At 42.9% G+C, this 18,539-nt stretch overlaps 1 protein-coding gene across 3 annotated transcripts in view; it reads left to right on the top strand.

Annotated features, from left to right (window-relative positions):
* Positions 1-18,539, top strand: part of zswim8 (zinc finger, SWIM-type containing 8) — a 64,277-nt gene that overhangs the window by 32,165 nt on the left and 13,573 nt on the right. For all 3 annotated transcript variants that reach the window (XM_082556375.1, XM_082556373.1, XM_082556374.1), the window contains 6 exons: positions 235-556; positions 1,518-1,664; positions 6,805-7,027; positions 8,292-8,581; positions 8,681-8,904; positions 12,968-13,465. In XM_082556375.1, coding sequence (XP_082412501.1) covers positions 235-556; positions 1,518-1,664; positions 6,805-7,027; positions 8,292-8,581; positions 8,681-8,904; positions 12,968-13,465 — 1,704 coding nt within the window. The remainder of the gene's footprint in view (positions 1-234; positions 557-1,517; positions 1,665-6,804; positions 7,028-8,291; positions 8,582-8,680; positions 8,905-12,967; positions 13,466-18,539) is intronic.

Genomic DNA, 18,539 nt, shown 5'->3' with positions numbered 1-18,539 from the left:
TAAATTGTGACTATCACCAGATAATGTTCACACAACTAGATAGAAGTATGTAAAGATGTGCTTTAACCAAGCACATTGATTGAACGCACCCATCTAAGATTTTTCTGATTTCCACACTTTGGTATTTCATGTTGCTCATGTGGATTTCTGTTGTAGGGTGTATGCAAAGTGTAAGTGTTTTCTTACTCTCTGTATCAATGTGTTCTCTCTTTCCTGTCCACCCTCCATGCTCAGATATTGGATAAGCTATTGGACAGAGAGAGTCAGACCCACAAGCCCCAAACTCTAAGCTCCTTCTACTCAAGCAAGCCAGCAGCTGGCAGTCAGCGTAGTCCATCCAAACATACATCCTCCAGCCACAGTGGAGTGGGTGGGGCCACAGGAGTGGTCTCCAAACATGCTACGTCATCTTCCTCAGCATCTACTTTGGTGGCTTCATCCTCAAGCTCTTCCTCTGCTCTGACAATTGGCGGAGAGGGGGTGGCTCCTCAGGCTGATCTGAACCCAGTGCCAAATAACACAGCAGGGGAGAGTGCCGCTGAGACCAGGGAGCATGGTAAGAACCCCATTACCACGTCTCTTGGTTTCCACCTTTGTGTTCTTGTCATTCTCCAGGCACAAACATCCACTTGTTTTAGGTTTTTCCGCATGTTCACTATAACTATATTAAAAAAAAAAGTATAAAAGCTGTAAACAAGTGCTGCATGCATTTCACACACACACACACACACACACACACACACACACACACACACACACAGCCACAGACCAGTACATACTTACTTGTCTGTGTACGGTCAGAACCAGCAAACTCTTTCAGCAGTTAGGTCGCTGGTTGCTAGTCCACCACTGTTCCTTCCTTGGACCACTTCTGATAGGTTCTGACCACTGCAGACCAGGAACACCCCACAAGAGCTGCAGTTTTGGAGATGTTCTAACCCAGTCATCTTAGCATCATAATTTGGTCCTTGGCAAACTTAGAATAGAATGGAATAGAATAGCCCTTTGTCATTGTACATATACAACAAATCTGTGGGTGCTCCACCCGACTACTACCCAAGAAATATGGATAACAAAACAGTAATATAAATAACATAAACCATGGTATACATAACAAAGTCTAAATATGAATAACGGGAACAGAAAGACTGAAATCTAAATAACAAAAGGAATAAAAAGCACACTGTATAATAAAGTGCACACAGTAAAAATGAGGCTGTGTAGTTACAAGGTGGCTTGAGTGTAGTACAAAAGACTTCAGTGGAGTTCAGTAGTGGCATTTGGATGTTGTACACAGTCAGGTTTGAGTTTCCTGAAGGATGAGTGTTACTCAGGACCATGTGTCAGAGTGAATGAGAGTGTGTGGTGGGGAATGGAGATCTGTGGCTGTTTGCTGTCCTAAACTTGCTAAAAACCTTTTTCTGCTTCTACCACATCAAAATGTTCAACTGCTCCCCGGCTGTGTGCGCGTGCATGTGTGTGTAAAGAGATCTCATGATCTGTCCTCGCTTTTTCAGATGGGCCTTCATCTTCAAGTGACCAGCAGAATGACATCGCTTCATTTAAGGAGGCCACAGTGCCCAGTCGGTTGGCACTGGGGGCACGCTGTGGATATAGTCAACGCTGCTGGGGCTCACCTGTACGGCAGAAGAAAAAACACACTGGTACAGTGTTACTAATATTAAGACTGCTATTATTATCTATACTTTTTTACGCCGAATACTGCTTTCATTTGTTCGGAAAAAATGTTGCTTTATGAGATGGGTACTTTTGATTATTGGCCTATTTAATATGTATAAGTGGTACTTTTTTCAGGCCTTAAACCTTACTGAAATACTCCACACTCTTATGTTATTTATATATGTGTGTGTATGTGTATATATATTAGGGGTGCAACGATACACAAAATTCACGGTTCGATACTTTGGTGTCACGGTTCGATATTTTTTCGATATAAAAAAAATGGTCATGCCTTTTTAATTTGTCATTTATTAAAATTATAAATATATATTTTAACTCAAAAGTACAGTTTTTAAATTTAATGTTGCTGAAACAACAAAATAATAAAAAAAAAATAAATCGATGATCGAGAAATCACTCATCTTTGGAAAAGAGAGTTTATTACAGAGAAATGGCTCTTTCCAAAATAAAAGCTATACTATCCGCTTCTTCTGGGCTATATTCTCAGCAGCATACTAAACATATCAGGTCCCCATAAGGAGAATCCTGTGCTAACGGCTGTCTAAATGACTCGGGTAAAGTTTGTAGCATGCGTGCTTGTTGTTTTTGTCTGCTTCCACTTGTCTTTGCACTAGGATGATGTCGGCATAAATGTGCAGTCATATTCGTTGTGTTCCCACTAGTGCTGTCAGCTAGGGCTGGGCCATATTATACCGTTCACGGTAATACCGGTATAATGTTAGGCAACGATAGGAAAATGAAATATCGCGATAGAATATGAGTAAAACGCGCATGCGCAGTGCCTTTGTTTTCATATGCACATGGCCGATTGTTGAGTGAAACAGATGAACCAGAATTGGTTTGTAAAAATGGTGCAACTTCAGTGATGTGGAACTGGTTTGGTGTTTGTCCATCAGATACACGACAAAGCACATTTTTTTGCAGAACATACAAGCGGCCGTCATTATTGTCGTATTTGTCAGACTAAGATGCTCTTAAATCTGGGAGTAATCTGGGTCCTAAACTCCGTATTCTTCAGGTCAAACAACACTGCAGCATCACTGAGAGTTAAAAACTGTCTAAATTCTTTCATCTTTAATAAAACGATCAGCATTGCTGCTTTACCAGGTGTAACTATGAAGTTTAACTTCCAGGCATCCATGAAAACAAAATTTATTACATTTAACGGAGTTAGAAGTTAGCAGGAAGCTAGCGGAAGTTAGCTCGCTAGTTTCGCTAGTTACCTAAGCATGATATTGCATGTTCTGACTGATATTTCTGAAAAAAATCAAACGTACAGCTCTGTTATCACTTCCAACATAAATGAAGACAGGAAACTAAACAGCAGTGACGTTTGTAGGGTTACTGAAGTTGGGCTAGCTGGTATATAATGATGTGCTACGTGATCGCTAGCGACACAGCTATGTTAGCATAACATAAACAGTGAAGCTGGAGGACGAACACTAACGCTTTTCCACTTCTAAAAGTTAACGTGAAGGTTCCTCATGGTTAGAGACAAATGCAATCGCATGGCAGGATGCTGTAAACGGACCAAACTTCAGTCAGGAGAACAACTGAGATAATCCATCCACAATACGAGGTCAGTCATTAATATACTGCAACAACATGGGAATAGAGCAGCTGCCAGAGAATTCAACATTAATGAATCAATGGTACAAAAGTGGAGGAAGCAAGAAGAATAAAATTTGATTCATCTGACTGCTTTGTTTCGCTTAATGTTTCACTGCTACACCTCTTTCCGGGATGCGTACAAAGCCCAATCCGGAGGGCGGTGCACTGTTGGACGGACCAATCGGAGTCTGCGCTGCGGGACTGTTTTGATCACGCGGACTGGGAAATGTTTCACGTGGCTGCTAGGGACATTGATGAATACACAGACTCAGTCTGCGGATTTATCAGGAAATGCGTGGAAGATGTCGTCCCATCCAGAACAGTTAAATCCTTCCCAAATCAAAAACCCTGGATTAACAGAGATGTTCGCGCGGCACTGGCGGCACGGAACACCGCTTTTGCCTCCGCGAACACATCGGACTACAAACACGCACATTACCAACTCCGGAAGACGATCAAAGCAGCCAAACGTGAGTACAGGGACAGGGTGGAGCAACAGTTTGACAACCCTCGGAGTATGTGGCAGGGACTAAACACGATCACAGACTTTAGAGGGAAAACCAGCACACCGCAGACCACGGCCTCTCTGTGTGAGGATCTAAACGTATTCTACGCTAGATTCGACACAGCGAACACCATGAGACCGGACAGTGTGCGCACCGCGGATGACGTCAGTGCGCACACTGTGTCTGAGGAGGATGTGCGGAGGTGCTTCAGGAAGGTGAACGCATGCAAAGCTACTGGTCCGGACGGGATTCCCGGCCGCGTCCTCAAGTCATGCGCGGCTCAGCTGGCTGGAGTGTTCACGCACATCTTCAACCTTTCCCTCTCTCTGTCTGTAGTCCCAGCCTGCTTCAAAATGGCCACCATCGTCCCTGTACCCAAATCCTCCACCATCTCCTCATTGAACGACTGGCGACCTGTAGCCCTGACCCCCATCGTAAGCAAATGCTTCGAGAAGCTGGTCAGGGACTTCATCTGCTCTGCACTACCCGACTCACTGGACCCTCTACAGTTCGCATACCGCCACAACAGGTCCACTGATGATGCCATAGCCCTGACACTACACACTGCCCTGTCACACCTGGAGAAGAGAGACACGTATGTGAGGATGCTGTTTGTAGATTACAGCTCAGCATTCAATACCATCGTTCCCTCGAAGCTGGACAGGAAACTGCAGGATCTAGGACTGAGCAGCTCCCTCTGCAGCTGGATCCTTAGCTTCCTGTCTGACAGACGCCAAGTGGTCAGACTGGGCAGTATCACCTCATCCCCCGTCACACTGAACACTGGTGCTCCACAGGGGTGTGTACTGAGCCCTCTCCTGTACTCACTCTACACCTACGACTGCACAGCCACTAACAACTCCAACATCATTGTGAAGTTTGCGGACGACACTACAGTGGTGGGTCTTATCACCAACGGTGATGAGACGGCTTACAGGGAGGAGGTCAGCGCCCTGACCCACTGGTGTCAAGACAACCATCTCACCCTCAACGTCGCAAAGACAAAGGAGTTGATAGTGGACTTCCGGAGGTGCAGAGAAGTACACACCCCCATCACCATCAACGGCGCTGCTGTGGAGAGAGTGAGCAGCTTCCGGTTCCTTGGCGTACACCTGGCTGAGGATCTTACGTGGTCAGTACACACAAACAAAACAGTGAAGAAGGCGCAGCAGCGCCTCTTCTTTCTCAGGAGACTGAAAAGATTCGGCATGAGCCCCCGCATCCTCAGGACCTTCTATCACTGTGCCATTGAGAGCATCCTCACTGGATGCATCACCACCTGGTATGGCAACAGCACCGCCTACAACTGCAAAGCTCTCCAGCGAGTAGTGCGGTGCTCTGAACGGATAATTGGAGGTGAGCTTCCCTCCCTCCAAGACATCTACAGGAAGCGGTGCCTGAGGAAAGCGGGGAGGATCATCAAGGACTCCAGTCACCCCAGCCATAAACTGTTCAGACTACTTCCATCAGGAAGGAGGTTCTGCAGCATCCGATCCCGTACCAGCAGACTGAGAGACAGCTTTTTCCATCAGGCCATCAGACTGCTGAACACTTCATAGACACCTCAGCTTCACTACTGGAACTTTAACATTATGCACTCCATACTGTACAGTAATGCCACTGTTTTGCACATGTCTCACTCTGTATATTTTATTTTATTTATTTTATATATTTTATTTATTGTTTACTCTATTTAATTTGTAAAATATGTGTACACACACACACACACACACACACACACACACACACACACACGTAGAAAAATATTTAGTATACACATCCAGAAATGCATATACTATTATATATTGTACATATATTTATTAGTTTCAGATGTAGCCATTCTTGTATTTTGCTTGTTTACATTATTGTATTTTGCACAACTCTGTTGCTTGTGAAGCTCGCACACAAGAATTTCACTCACATGTGCTGTACCAATGTACCTGCACATGTGATGTGACAATAAAAGTGATTTGATTTGATTTTGATTTGAATGTGCCTTGTAGTCCTGTGCACCTTATGGTCCGAAAAATACGTACTGCACACTGCAGTTTAATGTTGCAAAGCACCTCTTTTTAACTTCAGTGGATATTATACATGGTTATGCTCAGGAAATGCCTTTTGGTTAAACTTTCAGCAAGGAATTTGCATTTGCACTGTTACATTTTTATAAAGCTTTAATGTACATAAAAACCAGCTTCTTGTTTAAGTGAAAATAAATGGAAGGTTGTCTTTTTGCGCTAGTAATGTTGTGGAGTTGTCTCGCATCAATTATATCGTCAGTTATATCGTTATCGCAAATTTTCAAATATATATCGTGATAAATATTTTTGGCCATATTGCCCTGCTCTACTGTCAGCGTTTAATCTCATTAAAATGACATTAACACCACAACGCGGCAAATCTCCATTAACGAGCTACCGCGGATCGCCCCGTGCGTGGGGCTGGACGGCATCAACACGTTAACAAGCTAACTGCGCTAACGCACTAGTTCCCATCAATTGAGCATTGCGTGGCACATCTGACATACTGTTTTACTTTAGTCCATGGCACGCTTACCATCAGGGTCATGCTTCACATGAAAACCAAGATAGTTCCAAACGCCAGATCTGAATGAGGGTGGGGGAGGTTTGGGTAGCGTTGAGGCAGTTGCCATGTTGCAACGAGCTTAGCTTCTGTCTTGCTAGCTTGCGCTGCGCTCAGTGGATCTGCGCTCGACAGTGCAGCCTAGGCGGAGTAGTCGAGCACAGATCCACTGAGCGCTCAACACAGACAACATCGTCAGAAGAAAAGTTGATAAATAAATTAAAATTTTGTTCGATACATATGCGTACCGAACCGAAAGCACTGTATCGAACGGTTCAATATCGATACGAGTATCGTTGCACCCCTAATATATATGTATATGTATATATGTATATGTATGTATATATTCATATGTGTATACATACACATCAAACAGGACTGGATGTTGATTTTTTTTCGACAGGTATGGCGAGTATTGATAGCAGTGCTCCAGAGACCACCTCAGACAGTTCTCCTACTCTCAGTCGGCGGCCAATGCGGAGCGGCTGGGCAGCAGCGTCTTGGGGGCGGGGTCAGGACAGCGACAGCATCAGTAGTTCATCATCTGATTCTTTAGGCTCCTCCTCCTCCAGTGGCTCTCGCAGAGCAGGAGGTGGGGCCAGAGCCAAGAGCACGGACACAAGCAGGTAAACTTACACATGTTTATATTGGGTGCATACTGAGTATGAGATGTATGCAAAAGATAACTAAAGCTTTGCATTTCTTTAGTTGAATCTCTGAAAAGCACCAATAAAATGATTCCCAACAAGCTATCAGGCAAAAACTCTGCATGTGTAGTCATGCTGGGCAGTGGGGGTGTTTTGTTTTGTTTTTGTTTTGTTTTGTTTTTTTGTTTCTTTGTTTGTTTATGTTTTTTTAATTGAGGAAAGTTGGTGCACAAAAGAAGATGTGGGAGGCCTAAAAAATATCTACAGAAGGATAATCCATAAGAAATAAGAAAAAGAGAGGTCCAGAAAGGACCTGACACAAGACCCGAGGGATGCATTTAGCCCTCCAGTTGGTCTATGTACTGTTCACTGAAACCTCATTAGAACTGGTCTTAGTGAGTTATGGTGGCTGTCAAGAAACCCAAATTTGACATTTTTGGATCAAATTATTATTAAATTCAATCCAGTTTTATTTATATAGTGCCAAATCACAGCAAAAGTTGACTCAAGGCACTTTATATTCTAAGGTAGACAGATAATACAGAGAAATGGATGTTCAGCTGCCTGCCAGTTAGAAATAAGGGGAGGAAGACTGGACAACATGTGGAGGAGAGTCAGAGATTAATAATAACTAATGATTAAACACAAGAAATGCCCAGTGCATCATGGGAAGCCCCCAGCAGCCTAGGCCTATTGCAGCATAACTAAAGGACTAAGGCTCACCTGATCCAGCCCTAACTATATGCTTTAGCAAAAAGGAAAGTTTTAAGTCTAATCTGAAAAGTAAACGCTCTTTTGAGGGTATGCGATAGTATGAGGTCTTTAAGATAATATTGGTCTCATATTATTCAAGACCTTGTATACGAGGAGAAGCATTTTAAATTTGATTCTGGATTGAATAGGGAGCCAATGAAGCCATAATTATGCTCTCTGTTTCTAATTCCTGTCAGTACTCTCACTACAGAATTTTGGATCAACTGTAAACTTTTCAGGGAGGGATAAACTAGTTCTTGAGTGTTATTGCGCAAATGCAAAACAGCAGTCTTACATATTTGTTTAATGTACACATTGATGGACCTAACGGGATCAAAAAACTCATACTGCCCGATAGATTTAATACTATTTAATACTACTACAAAATAAAATTAAAGAAGTAAAGAGCTTTGGTTACATAGTGGAAATCCACAGTTTGTGTATCTATTTTAATTAATATTAATTAATTTTTCATAAATTCTTTGTTTAGGTACAAAGGACGACGTCCTGAGTGTCATGCCCCCCATGTCCCCAATCAGCCCTCAGAAGCAGCAGCTCACTTTTACTTTGAACTGGCTAAGACTGTGCTGATCAAAGCTGGAGGAAACTCCTCCACCTCCATTTTCACTCAGCCCTCAGCCAGTGGGGGGCACCAAGGTCCACATAGAAACCTGCACCTATGTGCCTTTGAGATTGGCCTGTATGCTCTTGGCCTCCACAATTTCGTTTCACCTAACTGGTTGTCCAGGACCTATTCCTCCCACGTGTCCTGGATCACGGGTGAGCAGAAGTGTGGCTGAAGGAAAAAGATAATGGCCCACGTTTAATGGCCCACGTTAGTCACTTACTTTTCCTCCTGTGTCCTTTTTTTGTTTTCAGGCCAAGCCATGGAAATCGGCAGTGCTGCCCTCAACATTTTGGTGGAATGTTGGGATGGTCACCTGACCCCTCCAGAGGTGGCATCCCTTGCGGACCGAGCATCGCGAGCAAGGGACCCCAACATGGTTCGGGCAGCAGCAGAGCTGGCCTTGAGCTGCTTGCCTCATGCTCATGCCCTCAATCCTAATGAAATCCAAAGAGCTTTGGTGCAGTGTAAAGAGCAGGTACTATGGGAGGGGGTTTGCACAGTAACTTTCCACTAAAGGTTTAAGGCATGTCTAGTAAACAGACTGGCAAGATTATAAGTTAGACTCAGTGTTGGGTAAGTTACTTTAAAATAGTAACTTAGTTACATTACTAGTTACTTCTCTCAAAAGTAACTCAGTTACTTCAAGTTACTCGTTACTTTCAAAGTAACTAGTTACTAGGGAAAGTAACTTTGGTTTTACTCAGAATTCTCTTGTTAATGTGTTTCTTCCATAACTTTGCCAGTCTTCTAGCTTGCTTACTTGCCACAAGTGCACTGTGCTACCTACCAATAGAAAGGAAAAGATAATGTGCATATTTCCACGAGAGAAGTCCCATGCCTGGACCGTCATTGACTGCTGCCATGATTCTAGGCTACGTCACAGCGTCATGTGCGCCTTTTACATCCAACACAAAAACTGCAGTCGTGGTGCTTTTGATTGTACTCAGAACTCGGAAATTCTGCCTTCTGAATAGGAAGATGTAGGTAACACCAGACTGCAGATGAGCTGCTTACAGGGCTGGACTGGGACAGAAAATTGGCCCGGGCATTTTGACTAGAGACCGGCCCACCATTATAGGAAAAATCATAAAGCCTTTGAATGAAAACAAACGCTGTTGTGACAGTGATGTTCACTGTTCTGATGGTATATATGCATCAATCTATCAATCGTTTGTTGTAAGATTCAGATAATTATTTTTTAAAAGTGAGACATTTTAAATGAGAATAAGAAAGAAAAGTATTTCCTTGTGCCCCCCTCTCCCTGTTAATGCCCTACATGCCCCCTGGCAACACTTTGCTAGACCCGCCCCTGCACAGTTACCAGCTGTCAGCTACCTAAAAAAGGACCCTGGTGTTATTTGTCTCTCAGAAACAGTTCATAACTTCCCTTCAACTCATTCATGTCACCTAAAAGGTAAACCTGTTTCTCCATCACCTGTTCAGCTCTGATGGTTCAGTAAGGACATCTCCTGGTTTCATCTTCATGTTTCCCTCTCACCAGATAACCAAACCATATCATGACCAGCAGCTTTACAGCTGTGGCTCCAGCAAACATCAGCTGATACTAGAAATTAATATTAAATAAATTCTAACAACAGCTGATCAAGCTTAAACGTGCTGCTGTTGTTTAGCGCGACATCCGCTGGTTTCCTCTTTCTGGCACAAAGTGAGCGATAAACAAACAAGAGAGAAAAGCCGATCAGCTGATCATTGATCAGTTTTCATGATTGAAGTAGAAACAGGAGAGGGAGGGGGGAGAATGAGAGAAGAAGAGGCAGCTGTGCAGCATAAACACAGAATAACTGCAGCTTTGTGCCTTTTTCATTGCAGCTGAATTACGGGACAAACTGTTCATTTTCACCTCAATAAGAAACGCGTAATATTTTCTCTGAATACCAGACGGGACGGTTGGCAACTCTAATAACTTATGAGCAAAATAAAGTGCAACATCATTAACATCATAGCACCACCCAGCTGTATAGAAACTCCGTCATGCTAGCTAGCACGCAGTACGGAAAAAGTCCGAATAACGAAAATAAACTCCACCTAAACTTGGTTCATATCTGACCCAGAGAGACTGCAGGTCATAACTTCTTACCTGAAGTTCAGTTCACACTTGGACCGGCGGCCGCCTCGGGTCTCTTTTCCTTCTGCGTCCCCTTTCCTTCATCCACCTGCTGGCCTCCACCACTTGCTAATGTTACTGAATCTGTGGAAGCTCCGCGACAGCCACCACACGAAGTAACGAGTAACGACCCTATCTAAATCCCAGTAACGACTAACGCGTTCCTGATTTTGGCATAATAACTAGTTACCGTGCTCGTTACCACAATAATAACGTAGTTACTGTAACGCGTTACTTAATAACGCATTAGTCCCAACACTGGTTAGACTGTTACTAATTCTAACTGTTATAACTTGTTTATTTTATTTAAAAGGGACAGATTATACTGATTAACATGACTAGAGATCCATAACTAGTTTAGACAATTATAGAATTGTTTTTTAACTTTAATTTGATTTTCATTAATTGCATTGCATTAAGTGATTAGAAATTGCAACCATTTCTAGACCGCCATCTTTAGACCATTTAATGGTTTTTCTTTATTTTTTATTATTTTTCACATTTTCTTACATGTAATTCCTCCTTTGACTCCTTAGTCCATTTCTTCGTGGTTTTAATCTCAGACTTAGACGTTCTTTCTGTAAGTAGCTATAAGGTGAAGCAGACAGTGATCAGAGAGTCCATGAGCTGCACAGGGAACAGCACAGAGGGTGGTCTAGTAGTTTAGCATCCCTGGTGGAACACTTAATCTGTTGTCTGCATTTTGGAAGTTCATGGGTGAGGTTTGCACTGTAAAAATCCCTAGAAATAATGCTCAGGCAAGATGTTTTTTCTCTCCTTGTTGGCTATCTGGTCAACAAGCTGATTTTGAGCCTCTGACACACAGGCTTGTGGTGGGATGTAAACACCGACCACAATGAATGAAGAGAATTCCCTCTGTAAATAAAAAGGTTTGTAGTTCATAAAGAAAGACTCCAGGTGAGGGCTACGTCACTTTCCTCAGAGTGTGACTGCACACTAGCCTTTACTGATTTAGAAGCAGATTCCACCACCTCTTGTTTTTCCTGAGAGCTCCACGCTTTAGTCCACTGGGAAAAAACCCCTGAAGTCTGGCATCCGAAGAGCAGAGGCAGAGGAGTTTTTTACAAGTTCACTCATTTTATTTGCCAGTGATCGGATGTTCACCAGGTGTATAGATGGGAGTGAGGCGTGCTGACATAGTTTGATGAGTCATCGTCAATGAAAACCAGGGGAAAAAAAATATAGACATGACTGTCCAATGTTTAAGAGTTCATCTCTGCAAAAGTGACAGGAGGATAGCAGCAAAAACACTGAGTACACTCACAGAAATCAGCAACGCTGATTTTTTTTTTTTCCCTGGGGTGGCTGTAGCTGAGGAGGTGGAGCACATCATTGGCTGATGAAGTTGGTGGTTCCCTCAGTCTGCATTGCCAAATATTGTTGTGCATTGCCAAGTTGCTCTCTGAAGCATCCATCGGAGTATGAATGTGTGTGAATGTTGGTTTGAGAAAACAGTGTAGAAATAAGAAGCATATATCCCTGTACCCTTCAGAATTTATCCTGATCCTTCTATCAGTACTCATATCATCATTAAACACAAGTAAGCCAGTTCAACAGACAGGCATACGTGCCCATGCCATGTCATTCCCTCCACCAGTGAAAGAGTATGTTTTACCCTATGGGGTCATTAACTATTCCTTTCCTTTGCCATACTTCTTGTTTGCGGTCATTTTATCATGGTGGAGTGATGTGGTAGATGCTAAATGGACAGATTCTTATGCAGTACTTTTCTATTCTCTCAGAGCACTCAAAGCACTTTATCAGCAATATGATATGAACTGGATCGTGTCTATTGAACAAAAGGATGTCGTATTGTTTGATAGAAATGAAAGTTATCAAATATCAAAGTGAACAAATGATGTGGCAGGATTGTTTAACACTATGCAATATATTCAGTACTGGAATTTATATTCAATATTAATTGTAGCTAGGCTCAAAATGTTAATGCTAGCTTGTTAGCATTATGATTTCAAAAATCATTGCCTTCTGTTTTTGTTTACATTTTGCAATGTCCCAAATTTGTTTGTAGAGGTGCAATTCAAGTCAGTTTCAATGTTGTTTCCTTAGCAGTCAGTGATAATACATCTTTTTGGATTTATGTTGTGGTTTCTCTAATTATCAAAGTAACTATCAAATATAACCTGAAATTCAACAAAAAATGTTACTTCATGGTTTATGTGTCTTGTGATGTACTGTCAAATCCTGCACATAAAATATCTGGTGTGTGGGAATATCTGAGTTATGAGGAACATTACTGTGAAAGTGGCTTATGGCACACTGCCATAACCTTAAACCAAAGCAGCAATATTACATAGCCCATGTAAATTTAAATTTCATTCATTAAACGTTTTGCTTCCTCATCTCACTTCCTCTCTGTCCTGTTTTCCTCTAGGATAATGTCATGCTGGAGAAGGCCTGCATGGCAGTAGAGGAAGCAGCTAAGGGTGGAGGTGTCTACCCCGAGGTTCTGTTTGAGGTGGCTCACCAGTGGTACTGGTTGTATGAGCAGTCAGTAGGTGGAGGATCAAGCCAACAACGGGAAACATCCGGCCGATGTGGGGCAAACGGCGGTTCGGGCAGGAGGCCCCCAGAGTCTAACTGTGGTGTTCTTGACAGTGGAGTCAACATGGAGTCTCCAGGGGTAGCAACAGTCACAGCTTCCGTCACTGCAGCCGCTGTCGTACCAGTTATCTCTGTAGGGTCCACCATTTACCAATCCCACGCTATGCCTGGCCAGGCTATGGCTCACCCCCACACCCCGGGCCTCCACCCATACACCACTATCCAGGCCCATCTCCCCACCGTCTGCACGCCCCAATTCCTAGGGCACCCTCTGCAGCATGTCCCCCGGCCCACCGTCTTCCCTGTGTCTGGGGCTGCATATCCACAGGTCAGAGCACAAGTACATTTTGGATCATTTTAGATAGTTTTGACTCAACTATGTTTTTCATTGTCTTTAAAGTCTTTTATATTCTTCTCTAAAAATATTTTATTGCAAGTGGTTAAATTCAAAGGGAACACCCCATAAAGTAAGAAAACGCAAAATAATGGCAAGCTGAAAGACATTGCTACACTTGAACTGAAAAACAAAAACCAGGATGAGAACAAATTGACACACTGAAGAAATATAGCAGATAGACAGACATACACATACATACTTTTTTCAGGAGTGTTTCCTGGTACTGTTCCAGAAATATCAAATATGGTTTGTTTTGACCCCTATATTTTTTTTCTCCTCCCCTTTTGTGAGTGTGGACGCTTCATCTCTTTGCTCTTTAATGCTTTGCTTCTTTTATTGATTTTATTGATTTTTATGCTGATTTTTTCCCTTTTTTCCTTATGAGCTTACCTGCGATAGCTTCTGGACACTCATAGATCATTAGGACTAAAGTGTTCTTAACAGAAACAGCAACATTTTTATAGTTACCTTATCCTCAGCGCTCCGTGTGTCTGTGGCCTAGACACAGCTGAAGCCTGATTACAGCGTCTGAGCACCGAGCAGCCTCAATAGCCTGGAAAGGGGCTAACCGCTAGGCTAACTAGCAACAAGATGCCTTCCCTCTCCACAGATGACTACCACAGCCTCCTGCAGAAGATTGCAGTACTGGAGACAAAAATTCATCGCTTAGAAGTAAACGTGGAGGTAAATGGACTGTGTGGAAATGAAACAACCTTGCCTTTGATTCAAAACAATGGCGATGAGCAAGCTAGTACACAGCTAAGGAGCACAGATAACATGACCAAGAAAGTAGACTCTGTGCATTATTATAAATCCTCAAGTGATAATCCCCCCTTGGACTGTCTTGGTGCAAAACCAAGACATAAATCATGTCTCCTGGAATGGGGAGGACGTACCACAGGCAGGGCACAGCGAGCTGAAATCTCTGAAACCGACTGGCTTTCACTTCCTACGAGACAGAGAAGCTCTTCTACCCCTGTATACGGGAGGAAACAGGACTGGACAACCGTGAATAGGAAGAATAACAACAAACCTCCAAAACAACTGAATGTGAAACTGCAGAACAGATTTGCTCCACTATCAAAGGACCCTGGATCTATATCGGACAACCATCCATCTAAAAGCAGCGAAGTAAGGTCTGAAAATCTGTTGAATAGCAAAAGACCACAGGGAAAGCTAAAGGCTAGGCCTGAAACTCTGATTGTGGGTGACTCTGCCACAAAGGATGTGCGGTAAGAACACTAAAGTCCTCTGCTTTCCTAAGGATATGGTCAACAACCTGAAGGAGAGAATTCTTCAAATTGCAGATGAATATCCAACTGTGACAAACATTGTTCTGCATACAGGGTCAAACGATGTGTCCAAACAACAGTCGGAGGTTCTGAAACGGGACTTTATTGGATTATTAAATACTGTAAACTCTCTGAATGCAGCTGTATTCATCAGTGGACCTGTACCGCCGGTCAGAGGAGGAGACGAGAGATTCAGCAGGTTGTTTACACTGAATAAATGGCTTATATCAGCATGTGCTGACCACTCAGTGCATTTTATCGACAACTTTAATATTTTTTGGGAACGCAGGCATCTGTTTAAAGCAAATGGATTTAATTTTAACAAGTCAGGGGTGAAACTGTTCACCTCCAACTTGTTTTATTCCATACGTCATCCATCTGTGCTTGGTGCCAAGGCTGAGATAAACGAGGAGTTATCTCATAAAGAGGAACAAACAGTACTCCAAGAACAGACAAAGCCCAGCAGAAACCTTGAGGAGGAGCTCCATTTGCCCCCACCCGGGAAGAGCCTCAGAAAGGAGAGACATCCATGGCATCTGAGGAAGAGCCTCAGAAAGGAGAGACATCTAAGGCAAGAAGAGGGGTCCCTATTTGCCTCCAACTCTCTCAACAACACCAACGACCAGGACAAGGGACCACGACCTTCCCCAGTCCCCCAAACCCCTGACAGGCCATCACCCTCCTCCCCCTCCCTTTCTCCCTCCTCCCCACACCTGAAATTCACTGAGGAGATGATGGAGCGGGTCAATGCTGGGCTCAGATCTACCCCCGTCCCAATCCCTTTTTGTCCCCCATAAACCCCCCACCAGAGCGGCCAAAGGTTCGCCATCGAGCCCCACCCTCAACAGAGCAATCGAAGTCACATTGCCCAGCCTCGCCCCCCTTAGTTCCTCTTCATGCCCTGTCTCCGCAGTCTGATGTGTGATGTGTGGAGGGTCCGGGCTGTGAGGATTATGGCAGTGGTGACTTTTCCCAGGAGAAGCTGGGACCCTGTTTACTAGAAGGTTTTAAAATTTCTGTACTTTTAGGTGACAGGAGACATGTGGCCTGGTCAAAACACAGAGAGCTGCACTCTAAAAGATCTTTAAACATAGTAAACATACCTTGTGTGCCACAGACTGCTCCCAAACACGAGGGGACAAGTAATACCTCTAAAACACTTAAGTTGGCTTTATTAAACGTTAGATCTTTAGCTGGGAAAACATTTTTAATTAATGATTTAATCACTGAGCACAGCCTTGATTTTATGTTTTTAACTGAAACTTGGTTGGATCAAAGTAACAGTGTAGCTGTTCTCATCGAGACGACCCCTCCTAACTACAGTTTTATCAGTGAGGTCAGGGCGAGCAGGAGAGGAGGAGGGGTTGCTGTCTTATTTAATGAATCATTTCAATGTAAGCAGCTATCTCCTGGAAGTTTTCAGTCTTTTGAATATGTGGCTTTACAGCTGAAGGCCCCATCCAAAGTTGTGTTTCTTAATGTTTACAGGCCTCCCACATACTGCACAGACTTTTTTAATGACCTCAGTGAACTGCTGTCTGTGATCTGTGTTGATTTTGACTGTGTAATTATTGCTGGGGATTTTAACATTCATGTGGACAACCCTCAGGACAAAGGGACTAAAGACCTGAGTAACACTCTGGGCAACTTTGGGCTGACTCAGCATGTAACAGAGGCCACACATAATAGAGGACACACTCTTGACCTACTGATCTCCAAAGGCCTGAGCATTTCAAAGGTTACTGTGTCTGATGTGGGCCTGTCTGATCATTACTGTGTTTTCTTTGAAAGTAAAATCTCAGCCCACACAAATATATCAACAACAGTGATCACAAAACGGTGTATAACTGAACACAGTAGTGCAATTTTTAACCAGGTCTTCCCATTAACACCTCACCTGTCCAGAGGGTCAGTCAATGAGCTCGTCAATAGCTTCAATGCTAACATGTTAAATGTAATGGACACTATTGCTCCCATTAAGGTGAAGGTTATCTCTGGAAGGAAAAAGTCTCCATGGAGAAACTCCACACTGGTGAAAAAAGAAAAAAGAGAGTGTAGGAAAGCTGAGCGCAGATGGAGAAAAACAAATCTCCAGGTTCATTATGACATTTATAAAGAGAAACTTCACAATTATAATTTACAACTGAGGAATGCAAGGAGGTCCTACTTCTCTGACATCATCACTAAAAACAGCCATAATGCTCGGGTCTTATTTTCTACAGTCGACAGGCTAACAAACCCTCCTGTGTCAGTGGCAGCTGAACTTCATTCGACCATGGCCTGCAATGACTTTGCCAAATTCTTCACAGAAAAAATCCAAAAAATTAAACAAGCAATTGGTACATCAACAGCAGATCCAGGATATGTACTGTGTCCACCAAAAAACTGTTTAAACACCATGAAACAGTTTCAACCTATTAACAGCAAAGACCTGGAGGACATCTTAGGTCAGCTGAACTCCTCCTCCTGCTGTTTAGATGTCCTGCCAACAAGTTTTTTCAAAAAGGTCTCAAAGACTTTAGAGTCAACTTTTCTTTATTTCAGGTGTGTTTCCAGAATCACTAAAAACTGCTGTAATCAAACCTATACTGAAAAAGGACAATCTTGACAAGACACAAATGAACAACTACAGGCCGATCTCAAATCTCCCATTTTTAAGTAAGATCATTGAAAAAGCAGTTTCTCAACAGCTCAGTTACTTCTTAAAACAGAATAATTGCTACGATGCCTTCCAGTTAGGTTTTAGACAGAACCACAGCACTGAAACCGCTCTGACCAAAGTGTTTAATGACATATGTCTGAATACAGACAGTGGAAAAATGTCAGTCTTAGTTTTACTGGATCTCAGTGCAGCATTTGATACAGTTGACCACAACATATTACTCAAACGACTGGAGAACTGGACAGGTCTTTCAGGAACTGTACTAAACTGGTTCAAAACATACTTAGAAAACAGGAAATACTTTGTATCAATAGGTAACTTCACATCTGAGCAGACAAGTATCACATGTGGAGTTCCCCAAGGTTCCATCTTGGGACCCCTTCTGTTTAACATCTACATGCTCCCACTGGCACAGATTATAAACAACAACAAAATAAACTATCACAGCTATGCAGATGACACACAAATATATATCACAATGTCACCAGGAGACCGAGGCCCTGTACAGGCTCTTGGTAAATGCATTGAGGAAATCAATGACTGGTTGTGCCACAATTTTCTCCAGCTAAACAAAAACAAAACTGAGGTAATAGTCTTTGGCGCCAAAGAAAAACGATTACAGGTCACCAGAGAACTTCAATCTATACATCTAAAAACCACAAACCAGGCGAGAAAATTGGGTGTAGTGATGGATGCAGACCTAAACTTAGAAAAACACATTAAGACAATAACAAAATCAGCTTACTATCACCTCAAGAATATTTCAAGGATAAAAGATCTGATGTCTCAACAGGACCTGGAAAAACTAGTCCATGCATTCATCTTTAGTAGGCTTGATTACTGTAACAGCATCTTTACAGGTCTACCTAAAAAATCAGTCAGACAACTACAGCTCATTCAGAACTCTGCTGCTCGAGTCCTCACTAAGACCAAAAAAGTGGACCACATCAGTCCAGCTCTGAGGTCTTTACACTGGCTGCCTGTCCGTCAGAGGATAGACTTTAAAGTTCTGATGCTGGTCTATAAAGCTCTGAATGGTTTAGGACCAAAA

Source organism: Aulonocara stuartgranti, assembly GCF_965226115.1.
Source record: "Aulonocara stuartgranti genome assembly, chromosome: 13".
In the NCBI taxonomy this organism is placed as follows: Eukaryota; Metazoa; Chordata; class Actinopteri; order Cichliformes; family Cichlidae; genus Aulonocara; species Aulonocara stuartgranti.
This window is presented reverse-complemented; position numbering and strand designations above follow the sequence as displayed.